The following is a 13,339-nucleotide window of genomic DNA, read 5'->3' as shown; positions in this document are numbered from 1 at the left end:
CACCGGGTTCGGGCCCCTTCCCCCCCAACGAGGTGACATTCCATGTCCCTAGGGCTAGTCTCTGTGTCCGGGATCGGGTCGCCGGGCACCCTGCCGTCGGCTGCCACCCAATCCACACTGCACCTGGCCCCTACAGTTCCCTCGGTGGGTGGTGAGTCCACCGAAGGTCAGGCCCACGTCGTCCCTTCAGGCTGAGCCCGGCTGGGCGACGTGGGCAAAAGCCCGGCCACCAGGCGCTCGCTTACAAGCCCAACCCCAGGCCTAACTCCAGGATGGGGCCCCAGCTGCGCCATACCGGGTGATGTAACAACCTTTGTTGTCTCTCCTCTCATAAGGGCTTTTGAACTGCTCTCAGTCTGGCCCGTCACCCAGTACCTGTTTGCCATGGGAGACCCTACTAGGGGGCATAAAGTCCCCCGGCAACATAGCTCCTGGGATCACGCAGGCTCTCAAACTCTCCCACCACGATAAGGTGGCAGTTCTAGAGGGAGAAGTTGTTTCTGTTTACTCTGTATTTGCTCTGCTTGCTCCTCCAGAGAATGCCTTTTTATGTGCAGCAGCTTGGGCCATGAGAGCTGCCTGTTCTGCCTCCAACTGACATCTTGCAGATGATGTTGAAGATTTTCTGGACTTGGAGATGCAGCTTCTTGAATGTCTGGATGTTTTGGATATGACAATTGAGACGCTGTCCTGGGGCTCCACGTTCATTTCTTCAGTCCAAAGCTCCACAGTTGCATGAGTTTCTGAATCCATCTGATGTTTTTCAGCCTGATGTCCTTTTTCCAGTTCATCACCCTCAGCGCCTTCATCTAGAAGGCAGCTTTCATTGTCAACCAACCATTTCTTAACTTCTGAGATAAACTCTGTGACAGATCACATTTTTGCTGTCTTCTTCTTCTCTGGCAGTCCATCGATTTCGATGAGGACAAGAGAGGTGGAGAGGTGTTAGAATGTTGGGTGTTGCTTATCTCTTGCATACATGTAGGTGAGCCATCAGACCGGCCCTTGGTCTACATGGTCGCCACATTTGCCACAGGTGAAATCACTGGCACTTAGAACAGTGTGACGGCGATCATCAGCAGACAGATAATCAGTTCTTCTTTTCTCTTTGACACTTTTGATGGTTTGATGCAGAACAACATGCCAGTTGGACCTGTCTGAGGCTTGCTGCTCCCAAGTGTCGCTGTCAATCTGGGCAGATTTCATGTGATGCTTAAGGACATCTTTATACCGAAGGTTCTGACCACCACGCTTACATTTCCCATGCTGCAGTTCGCTGTAGAACACTTGTTTGGGGAGGCGGTCATCAGGCATCCTCAAGACATGTCCAGCCCACCATAGCTGAGCTCCCACTCGCTCTAGTAATTCGACATCTGGGACACGGTCTTGTCACTTAATGTGCATGATGTGGCACATGTAGCAAAGTTGCACAGGTATTAATTGTTTGATGTGTCAGCGGTAGAGGATCATGGCTTCCGTGCCATATAGAAGTGATGGCAATACAGCTGTGTTGTAGATTTTGATCTTCGTACAGAGCTTGATGTCGTGTCGGGACCAGAGTCGCTGATGTAGTGACCACAAGCCGTACAGGCAGCTTGAATTTTTCGGTCAATCTCAGCATCAGACGAGTTCTTGTTGGTGACTGTGCTCCCTAGGTACATGAAAGTGGCAGTTGTTTTCAAGGCCACACCGTTCACCTCTACAGCTGGTTGCTCAGGTTGCTGGTGCAGTGGTGGTTGGTACAGAAGCTCAGTTTTGGAGGCGTTTATTCGCAAGCCAAAGCATGTTGCTGCTTCAACAAATAGCTTGGTAATCTCTTGTATATCTTGTAGATTTGCAGAGTTGTCGGCAGAGAGCAATTCTCTCACAGAAATCACTTTTGTCTTAGTGGCAGCTCATAGCCAAGCAAGGTTGAAGAGACTACCATCTGATCGTGACCCTGATGTACACTCCTTTTGAAGTGCTGCTACCCACATACTCCAGAACTGCAGCAAGATATATTGCAGACAAGGTTGGTGCCAACACACACCCCTGCTTGACTCCATGACATATCAGAAAGGAAGCACTGGTGTCCCCTCCAACAGAGACTACTGCAGAAATGCTGTTGTGAACTGTTTGACCATGCTTGTGAATTTGTCAGGACAACCATAGACTTGGAGCACCTTCCACAGTGTAGTTCGATCAACTGTGTCAAATGCTTTAGAAAAGTCCATCCATCCATCCATCCATCCATTTTCTACCGCTTATCCGGGGCCGGGTCGCTGGGGCAGCAGTCTCAGCAGGTATGCCCAAACTTCCCTGTCCCCAGACACTTCCTCCAGCTCCTCTGGGTGGATCCCAAGGTGTTCCCAGGCCAGCTGAGAGACATAGTCTCTCCAGCGTGTCCTAGGTCTTCCCCAGGGTCTCCTCCCAGAGAGAGGAGACCCCGACTTCATAGACTTTAGAAAAGTCTATCAAGATAATGTACAGCTGTTGCTGTTGTTCAAAAGTCTTCTCTTGCAGTTATGCACAGTAAAGATCATGTCAGTTGTTGACCTACCAGCCCTGAAACCACATTGACTTTTAGGCAGGACACTCTGACAACTTCTTCAGTCTGTTTAAGAGAACCTTTGCAAAGACTTTCCCAGCGATTGTTAGAAGGGAAATCCCTCGGTGGTTACCACAGTCACTTCTGTCGCCCTTCTTCTTATAGATGGTAACTATCAGTGCATCCTTGAAGTCCTGAGGTAATTGTTCTTGTTCCCAGCAGAGATTGTACAAGTGCAACAGGTGCTCTATGACCTGTTGGCCACCATGTTTCAGGACATCCGAGGGGATCCCATCTGAGCCAGGAGACTTTCCAGATCGAGTCTGTTTCAATGCCTTTTCCACCTCAGCCGAAGTGATTGGTTCATCCAGTTCATGTCTTGTGGGGTGAGCTGTCAGTGTAGATGTAGAGCATCTCCTCTTGCTGAGCCTTGTTGGTTCAGTTGCTTGTGGAAGTGTTCACGCCATCAGTTTATGTCGGATAGATTTTTGAAGAGGTAACTCCCATCAACTGACTTGACAGGAGAAAGAGTGTTTGTTCTTGGGCCATAAACAGACTTCAGAGCTGAGAACAGGCCATGTGAGTCACCAGCATCTGCAAGCGATTGCAGCTCATCTCTCTTCTTGTCCCACCACGTTCTTCAGTCTTCTTATTTCACGCTGGAGTTGTGACCTAGCATTGGACAACAGCTGCTTGCTACTTTCTGAGTTCTCACTCAAATGTTGGTTGTGAGCCTTTTGTTTCTCTAGAAGGAGAGGTTGAATCGTATCCTGATTTTACAAGAACCAGTCCGGTGAGCTTCGGTTGGGGTGACCAAGAACTTCCATTGTTGCATTCAGGATAGTGTCCTTCAATGTGCTCCAAATGGCATTCACATCCACTTGTGTTTGCATCTCCTCTAGAGGCTTGTGCAGTGATTGGCTCATCCTGGTATTGAGTGGAATTTAGCTTCTTTACATCCAGTTTCTTGAGAATGGTCGAGGCACATTTCCTTCTTGGAAGTTCCAGCTGTAGGTCAACTTTTCTGCGTATGAAGTAGACTTAGACTTAGACTTCCTTTATTGTCATTTGACAATACACAACAGTGCACTGAGAAATGAAATTACGTTGCTTTTGGCTTCCTGAATTATAACACACTGTGATATTATCAATAAATAGATGCTTTTTAGCACCAGAATAAATAGACAGAATAAATATGAGGACAAAGCTATGCACAGGATAACGATTAACACAATTAGTTAAAATGATCTATGACTAATCAATGATATCATTACAGAAAATGAACTAGAATTTGGCACTCAGAGAGCGCAGACCTCCACCACAGGTCAAATTAGTCACCAACAACAATAAGAACACCATATATAAATATAACTAAGCAGATGTAAACAAAGCCTGTCATCAATGTAAGACGTAGTACTGAGGCCCTCTGCTGGATAGATACAGTACTACAGTGGTAAAATGAAAGTCGCCACCCTACGTAACTCAGCAATTAAAAAACAACACAATGAGGGACATGCAGAGATGCATAACAAAGGAAACAAACAGTCCAACATAGGGTGAAATCGCTTACAGACAAAGCTCTGATCAAGTTTTGAAGAGAAGCCAACTTGTGGTGATTTTGTCGTGCTGCTGCGCGACTGTCACGCCCGTGAAACAGGTCCGACCTAGGAACTAAAACTGAAGTTCCGCTGGGCGGTACACCCTATCGGTCAATGATAAAGAATCCTTTAAAAAATTTGTGAATCCAGACAGTGATCCGGATCATAACAAAAATTTAATGGATTCTAAGTTAGCCCAAGACCCACAAAGTTTCATTGCAATCCGTCCATTACTTTTTCCGTAATGTTGCTAACAAACAAACCAACAAACCGAAGTGATTACCTTGGCCTCGTTGGTGGACGTAACAAATATTGCACTGTTAAAAATAAGAAAATCAGACCTTAACTGGAAACAGATATTTTGCATCAAACCACAGAGCCACAGGAGAGGTAGTATGAGTATGAGTGGCACAGATTTTCATGAATATTGCATAAACAGTGTCAGGAGAATGTTCAAGGTAGATGTGAGATGGTTATGTGGCATTCAGAAGTCTGATTGCCAGGGGGAAGAAGCTGTTCATGAATCTGGCAGTTCTGCAGCAGATGCTGCGGAACCTCCTGCCAGACACCAGCAAGGAGAACAGTCCATGGTGAGGGTGGGAGGAGTCCGAGGAGATCTGATACGCTATGGCTAAGCAGGAATTGCAGCCATTGCTGTGCTTTCTTGGCCTCAGATGTGGTGCGAAGAAACCAGCTGAGGTTGTCTGTGATGTGCATCCCTAGGAACTTGATGTTCTCAACAACTTCCACGGCTGTGTTGTTGATGAGCAGTGGTGTGTGGTTGGGTCAAGATCTCCTGAAGTCGATAATGATCTCTTTTCTTTTGTCAACCTTCAGGAGCAGGTTGTTCTCCTCGCACCAATCCTCAAGATGTCTCATCTCCGCCCTGAAGGCCTGTTCGTCGTCGTCCTGTATGAGACCCACTACTGTAGTATCGTCCACATACCTTTTCACCTCTCTGATTGCTTTATTGTTTGCTCATTGCCCTTGTGAAGCACTTTGGTATGGCTAAGCCGTTTATAAATGTGCTATATAAATAAAAGTGACTTGACTTGACTTGACTTCAGGATGTGGTTGGAGCCGACTCTGGGACGACAGTCATGGGTCATCAGAGTGAACAGCAGGGGGCTCAGGACACAGCCCTGTGGGGAACCAGTGTTCAGGGAGATGACATCAGAGATGTTGCTGCCCACCCGTACAGACTAGGTTCTGTTGGTGAGAAAGTCCAGCAGCCAGTTACACAGGGGGGTGCTGAAGCCCAGAGGAACCAGTTTCTGAACCCGGTGCTGGAGGATGATGGTGTTGAATGCTGAACTGAAGTCCATGAACAGCATTCGCACGTGAGTTTTCCTCTTCTCCAAGTGCTCCAGGCTTACGTGGAGGGCAGAGGAGATGGCATCCTCTGTGGAGCGGTTTGGCCGGTATGCAAACTGGAACGGGTCAAATGATGGGGGGAGTTTTGAAATGATGAAGTCCTTAATCACCCTTTCGAAGCACTTAATGAAGATGGGAGTGGGAGTGAGTGCAACAGGGCAAAAGGCATTCAGACAGGAGACAGCAGGTTTCTTTGGCACTGGGATGATGGTGGAAGACTTGAAGCATGGGGGGACAACAGCCTGGTCCAGTGAGGTGTTGAAGATGTAAGTGAGCACCTGGGCCAGCTGATCAGCACATTCCCTGACCACACGTCCAGGGATCTTATCAGGGCCTGCCGCTTTCCGCACGTTCACTTTCCTCAGGGTTCTCAACACCGCCTTGGATTCAAGTCTCAGTGCCTGCTCATTAGGGAGGGGGATGGCTTTCCTCGGAGGGGTGTGGTTGAGGGCTTCAAACCTTCCGAAGAAGTTGTTGAGTTCACTGAGGAAGCCAATGTCCCCTTGTAGAGGAGGAGATGCTGTTTTGTAGTCGGTGGCAGTCCTGATGCCCTGCCACAGTTGTCTGGTGTTGCTAGGGTCATGGAAGAATCCCTGGATCTTCTGGCAGTGGGTGCGCTTTGCTACCCTGATGGCATGGTTCAGATCAGCCCTAGCTGATCTCAGTGCCCCCGTGTCACCTGAGGTAGTGGTCAGCGGAACATTCTATTCCTCTCATAGCCCTCGTAACTGCCACTTCTTTGAGATGGCTGCTTCGCACAAGGATATAGCCAAGCAGATGGAAATGCTTAGACCTGGGATGCATACAGGAGTAGTAGTGGTGGTCTATCTGGTTGAAATATGTATTGGTGATGCAGAGGGACCGCTGGACACAGAAGTTTAGAAGGAGAACACCATTTGAATTGATGCCACCCTTGCCAAACCTTCCAATCACACCGTCATATGTACTGTAATCACTATGTAAGACTCCTTTACTCTCACTTTAAATTTTGCTCACCCAAATATATGAAATGAGATAATTTAAAATGATTGGACCAGTAGGTTCGGCTCATAACAGGAGATAGAAAAATGAATGAGACTCAGACCACGGTTTGAAAAGATGAATTGCCAGCATATATTGTTGAACAGTATTATAAACACAAAACAATGGAACAAAATAAAAGATTTTTTAACAAAAATTCTCTGTGGTACCACACTTTCTTTTAGTAAGATTCACAGTTTAAATCACTCTTTCTTACCTGGGTGCACCCTTCTTTCAATTAATATCAAATTCAATCAATTACAATTCAAGTTAATCACCAAAATCATGTTCAACATTTCATAAACCAAAAGTTCATCAACCAACTTAACAAAATGTTTCCCTTGTGGAGTGATTTTCAATGAGTTGCTCAAATTCCACTTCTGTGTGTGTGCGAAGAATTGTCCAGTTGATGCAATTGTCCTTTAGTCCCAAAGAAAAATGTCCGAAGAAGAAAATGAAGAATAAAGAGAGTTCTGGGGCGTGTATGTGGGTGTGTGTAAGGGGCAGAAGATGGAAAATGGCATGGATGGGGGGGTTGACCTTCTGGCCTACCACACCAGGCTGTGTGGTAGAAGGATCTGGTTCATCCACGGACTTGGCTCGCCATCCAAGGTTGATTCCAGCGCTCAGTAACAAAGCCAATATAAAAAAAAACCTGACCTGTCAATGACAGCATCACAAATTACAATATATCTCAATTAATTTAGTCTTTCAACCACTAAAGTATAAACTGCTACACAAATCCTGCGTGCAATGAAAGCAAATAGTGAAAATTGAAATATTTCCACTGCTGTTGTAGTGAAATACATCACTTTTTTCAGTATCTCAAAAAGAACTCACATTTACCTTGTGAAACATAAATACAGAATCATCCAACATGGATACACAAAAACACATCTTAAAATACTCTTCTGAAGTGCTCTTTACAGTGCAAATTAAAGCTTTAAACAGTGAACAAAAGTTTTTCATTTCTCTCACCAATCTCAATGGCAGGGACATAAAATGGCGCTGCCTTGTGTAGTTTCACTTTCTCTTTTTTTCAGCAAGAAACACAGATAACACGAACTAATTAGTATTTCTCGGGCTCAGAGTAACATTTTGTGAATGAAAAACTCAAAGAAACTTATTTACAAGTGAGATTAGGGTGAGATTGATCATAAATATTCTCTTTTCTTACCGATTTGCAACCAAATGCGCACGATGTGTGGAGTCAGCACGGAGTTTGGCAAAACCATAGACAGTAAATAAATGGACAGACCTTTCGTGACGTCACCCATAGAGTTCTCAACCGCCGTTCTGAAGACTACAAGTGAGTCCAGCAGGACGTCTCCACATTGAATATTTGAAACCGGATGTAAATGTGATTGGTCCAGCCCATCACGTGACCGCAACACGTGGACAGAGGAAGCGCCGTGATAGGGAGATTTACGCAAAACTTTAACTCGTAATATAAAATCAACAGATGATTTCTGTGAAAATCAGAGTCTAGTGAAGCCAGCACGGTTATAGAAACTAGTGATAGAGACCAAAATATGTCCTGAAACCGGGCGCTTTATATGTTTATTTGCACTCTGAAAATCGGCATTTTTGAATGGGTTCCAATGGGACCCGGGCTCTTTTTGAAACCAGCATCATTGCCCCCTGCTGGAATCTCTCCGGAATTACAGCTTTTTTGCACTTCTGCGTTATCTTCATGATTTATGAGCGGAGGTTGGTGCCTGGTCTGTCCGCATGTCCTGTTGTGTGTCCATGTCTGCATCAGCTCTGCTCAGCTCGGTCCTGTGTTCCAGTGTTCCTGTGTTCCTTAGTTTGATTCCTGTCGCCCCCTGTCTGCATGTCGTACTGTCCTTAAGACACCGAACCCTAAATTGCGTCCACTGGGTGGATTTGAACACTTTACATGGCAGCCGCCTCCAGTGGTGTGTGAATGTGTGTGTGAATGGGTGAATGTGATAACACAGTGTCAAGTGCTTTGGGCTCTGTTAATGCTGATGAAAAGTGAGATATAAGTGTAGTCCATTTACACACCATTTAGTCCTTCCTGTATCCCTGGAAATAAAGAAGTTCAACTCAGCCTGTGCTGCCTGCATGTGGGTCCTTCCATCCCCGCAACTGTAACAGTTTCATTCGTTTCAAACTCATCTGGTCGCAAAAACTTCAATAAAGATTGATGGTTTTTGTGAGGGTTGACGGTCCACAGGGCAATGTTTACGTTACTCGCACTGTAATGGCTGCTTCCACCTGCAAAAAAGATGAAATCAGAGCAGCACAACAAGGAAGTGATGAAGACTTCAGCTTCACAATGAGAAAATCTGGTTTCACTCTGTCTTCAGTCTTTCTGTGGAGAATTTTCATCTTCTACCTGTGCCTGGGGAGATTTTCATGGGTACTTCCCACCAATTCAAATACAACCCCAATTCTCTAAATGTTTCAGCATTGTTTGAAATATTGACATAAACATATAACTTCAATTGTATCATCCAGGTCAGTCACGGTGCTGGAGCAGATTCATGAATGAATTAGATGGCAACAACACATCTTGAAATATTTGAACAGAAGAAATTTGACTTTTATTTCTGCCTCAGACAACATACACATCAGATAATCAGAACAGTCAATCATCCTTTTGTTCCTCTGATCCTGTTCAGGGTCACGGGATGCTGGAGGCTGTCCCAGCTACGTAGGGATAACGGTCCACCCTGGAAAAGATGTCAGTCCATCACAGGTCCAACACACACAACTACACACACTCACATTCACACGAGAGGCAGTTTAGATTCGCCAAGTAAATTCATGGGATCATGGGAAGAATCCAGAGTACCCAAAGGACCCACACACGCATGCAGAACATTTAAACTCCACACAGAAAGGCCCCGGCCTTGGCCAGTAATTTCGACCCAGGCTTTTGTTGCTGTGTAGCAAGACCGTGTATCACTGATCCACTGTGTGACCACAATCAATAATCATTTTTACAGATCATCCTCTGAATTATTTTTTCATGGCTTTTGGTTCATTTTAGTGAGAAGAAAAAAATCTCCAGCTTCTGGTGAAGTTAAATTATTTCAAAAAGTTCATCTTCTGGAGATCAAGAAAGTAAAAGTTTCCTTTCAGTCCAACAGTTAGTATTTCAGTCCAGATCTGCTCCATTTGGACTAAAGCTGTGAACTGACCAAGAGACAGACATGATCATCAGAGCTGAGCTGCAATAAAGCACTTTAGGGCAATGTGCAATGTAACAAAGCACTTTAAAGAGAAGTAATTTTAGTGAATATACCGTGTAATGATTTTTAAAGATTGTAATAACTGTAATTTGTAACTATAATTTTATTTAATGTAACTATGATGAATGTACTGGTTAGGCAATCTTTGTTCAGGTCCTCTCGTCCGGGTTTGTGGCTGTGAATTGTTTCTGTGTGGTTTTCTTGTTTTTTGTCTACCTCTATGATTGTTCGTTGTTGTGTACTTGTGACCGCTGTGTTCTGCCCTGTTACTGATTCCCTGTCGTTTTCTTTGTTTACGTGACAATTGTCACATTCACCTGTCTAGGGACTATGGATGGAAATTAGCCCATGGCTACATTCCGGCATATTTACACATGCTGTTCATTAATATGCAATGTCCCAATTAAATAAATAAATAAATTGAAATTGAAATTGTATCAAAGAAACCAGAGACAGATGTGTTGATAGAAATCAGAGAAACTCTTTATGGAGCAGAAATATGACACAGTCTCATCAGCTCAGCTCACATTCAGCTGCAGGAGGGTTTTTGTTTCACTCTTTCTCACTGTGGGGGCTCTCTTCTTTGGCTCTGGGACTAAACTGTATGTAACAGGTAAGAAGAAACGTTTACTTTATATGTATTGTTGTTTTATTTGCAGACATAGAAACTTAGCTTAATTTGAGTTTTTTTTTTAAAGGTTATTCATTTTTTTCAGTGTAATTTATTCATCAAACACAGATATTTTAGAAAGTTTTAGAAAGTACAGACATACTATATGCATATTATTACTGACAGACAAGCTGAAGTGTAATTTAAAGTATGAATTATGAATTGGCTTTGCTTTAAATCAAAACTGATGAATATGTCAAAAACTTTCTTTTTCAATCATACACTGGTACACAAAAACTCTAAAGTCAAGTCTTTAATACATACATGCCAATTTGATGTTGAAATAATTATGTAAAACATGTTATATTCACTAATGTCTGTATTGTACTTAATGTGTTTGACATTGACATGAGCACACAATTTAAAACGAATCAGTGCTGGATGTTGTTGTTAATGCACCTAAAATGTGAAAAAAATAGTTGATCATCTTTTTTTCGTTATTACATATTGTGTGGAAAAACATTAAGAGGATGTAACAAATTTGTTTTGCAGACTCAATATTACTTTTAAATTAAGATAAAAGACATATACAATGATATGAAAGTAATTAGACAACATTCTAATATATTTTAGAAAAATATTTATTGAATTTTACTTTGTGTAAAATATCCCGTCAGATGACATGAAAATAATGAGTCAAAATGATCATTACACAAATCTGACGCATTAACTATTCAAAAAAGTTGTTTGAAAATTTAATTTATTTACTGCACTTTCTTGGTTTCCAGACAAACTCAAACCATTATATATAAAATCTGAAAAACATTAGAGTCACAAATATAAATTACAAACAAAACATTTTAAATACATTTAAAATAACATTGATCCCTCATCAAAATGTTCTGACTGTATGATGTTAAATGTCTTTAATGCCACAAATTTAGGAACGTCATCAGCTAAAATCAAGACTGACTTGTTTTCTGTCTTTTTCCGTCAGATCGAAAAAAAACTGAGAAGTTCAGTAGTCTCTCACATTAACACTAATAGAATACATTCTGAGTTACCAGTTAGGGTGAGAGTGAAAGAAAACTTTTAAACTGTACGAAACCAGAAGACCTGGAAAAAAGCAATGTACACCCATGAACAACATGCAAACTCCACACATAAACTCAGTCTGAGTTCAGCCTGGATGTGAAGCAGGAACTTTCTCACACTGACTCCACTGTGTGGCCCCGACTCTGACCACTTTATTTCTCTGTTAAAAATCACTGTGAGCTGCAACACATGAGGACCTGAGGTGAAGACAGAGTCTGATATCAACATGAACACAGTGAGCAGTGACCTTTGTACTGTGTTCACATCAATCAGCTGATTGATCAGAGTTGAGGTGGTTTCCAGGATCAGACTGAATGTAGCTGAGAGCTGGAAGCTGCTGTTGACTTTGTGGTTGTGTGTGTGTGCTGCTTGTTGCTGCTGTCTGATTCCAGAGCAGCAGGTAGTGAAGCCCGTGGTGAGCGTGTACCCAGCAGCCTCCAGAGATCCCCTGAAGAACCACCTGCTGTGTGTGGCCTCAGCCATGTTCCCTCCTGAGGTCCAGTTCTCCTGGAAAAGACTGAAGCAGAACGGCGGCCTGGAGGAGCTGAACTCCAGAGAGGGAGAGCAGCTGGAGCTCAGAGAGTCGGGACGCTCCACCGCCATCTTGGTGCTCGGTCAGCATGATGTTGAGACAAAATATCGCTGCTCTGTGAAGCACCAGGGAGGAACAGTGGAGGCTGAAACAGAGCAAGGTAAAGAAGGTTTGATGACTTCAGCTGTGATTCACTGTCATTATTTAGAGCACTGACATGTTGACCTTTGTCCATTTCAGTCATAGAGGTCACTGCCCCTCCATCTACTGCTCCATCGACTCTTCCTCCTCCTACCCTTCCTCCCTCCACTCCTCCTCCTCCTCCTCCTCCTCCAGCCGTCCCTCCACCACTCTGGTCCAGAGAGAGGCTGCTCTGCCTGCAGTACACAGTGCTGATAGTGAAGAGTGTGGTCTACTGCTTTGGACTCTCTCTGATGATGATCCTCAGAAACAAAGGACCGTCCACCAGCTCCACACATGCTGACTGACCTCCAAGAGCTTTGACGTCTCACTCACACCTGCTGGAAAACTCAAACATGTTTTCTGTCATCAACTGTAAAGAACAACAAAGATTATCTTGAAACAATCTTCCTCCTGAACACATGTAGAAAACACAGAGAAGAAGAACAGAAAGAGGAACTTCAGTTCAGTCAGTATTTTAAACAAAGAAACTAATGATAAATTTCTGCTTTTCCTTTTCATGATATTGTTTCTCAATGTTAAACTTTCTTTACATTTCCTCAGTGTTACTTTCAGAATAAAAATGTTTGACTAAAACGAAAAAAAGTTTTTTTCTGAAAAGGTTTGTAAAAGATTTCAGTTTGTAGTGATGAATTTAAAATATGTGAATTCCCACATTTCTTTCAAAATGCTTTCTTTCACTGACTATATTTTAGTTCTTAAATATCAAAAATGTTCATGGTTGGCTATATTAAAAAAAACACATTTTACACAGTTTAAAGATTTTGATATTTCAAGTAAAATTATTTTGAACCATTTATTCTGTTGATATATCAGTTTATTCAATTATATTTCTCTGCTTTTCCTGTTCATGATATTGTTTCTCCGTGTTAAACTTTCTTTACATTTCCTCAGTGTTACTTTCAGAATAAAATGTCACATAATGTTGTTTTGTTGTGTTTTCTCTTCAGTCTGACATGTTGACCGCTAACAGGAAGTGTTTCACTCTTCATCAGGATAGTTTCTTGTGAAGTGAACAGTGAATGGGAGTTTTGATGATCTTCAGTCTCTTCCTCATGAAACACAGAGCTGTTCAATCTACTAAACTCTGATGACATTGATACTGATGGATTGAACTGAATTCAATCAGCTCCAAATATTTCCCACAGTGCAACAGTAACA

The 13,339-nt window shown here is 43.1% G+C and overlaps 1 protein-coding gene across 1 annotated transcript in view; it reads left to right on the top strand.

Moving 5' to 3' along the window:
- The window catches only part of LOC115385698 (immunoglobulin kappa light chain-like), a 69,380-nt gene extending 56,524 nt beyond the window's left edge, over nt 1–12,856 (top strand). Inside the window, exons 3-5 of the mRNA XM_030087754.1 lie at nt 10,321–10,353; nt 11,838–12,137; nt 12,218–12,856. Coding sequence (XP_029943614.1) covers nt 10,321–10,353; nt 11,838–12,137; nt 12,218–12,465 — 581 coding nt within the window. The 3' untranslated portion in view covers nt 12,466–12,856. The remainder of the gene's footprint in view (nt 1–10,320; nt 10,354–11,837; nt 12,138–12,217) is intronic.
- Nucleotides 12,857–13,339: the final 483 nt, after the last annotated feature.

The sequence above is a fragment of the Salarias fasciatus genome, unplaced genomic scaffold, assembly GCF_902148845.1.
Source record: "Salarias fasciatus unplaced genomic scaffold, fSalaFa1.1, whole genome shotgun sequence".
Lineage (NCBI taxonomy): Eukaryota > Metazoa > Chordata > Actinopteri > Blenniiformes > Blenniidae > Salarias > Salarias fasciatus.
Note: the sequence above shows the minus strand (reverse complement) of the source record. Positions and strands in the feature narration are given on the sequence as shown.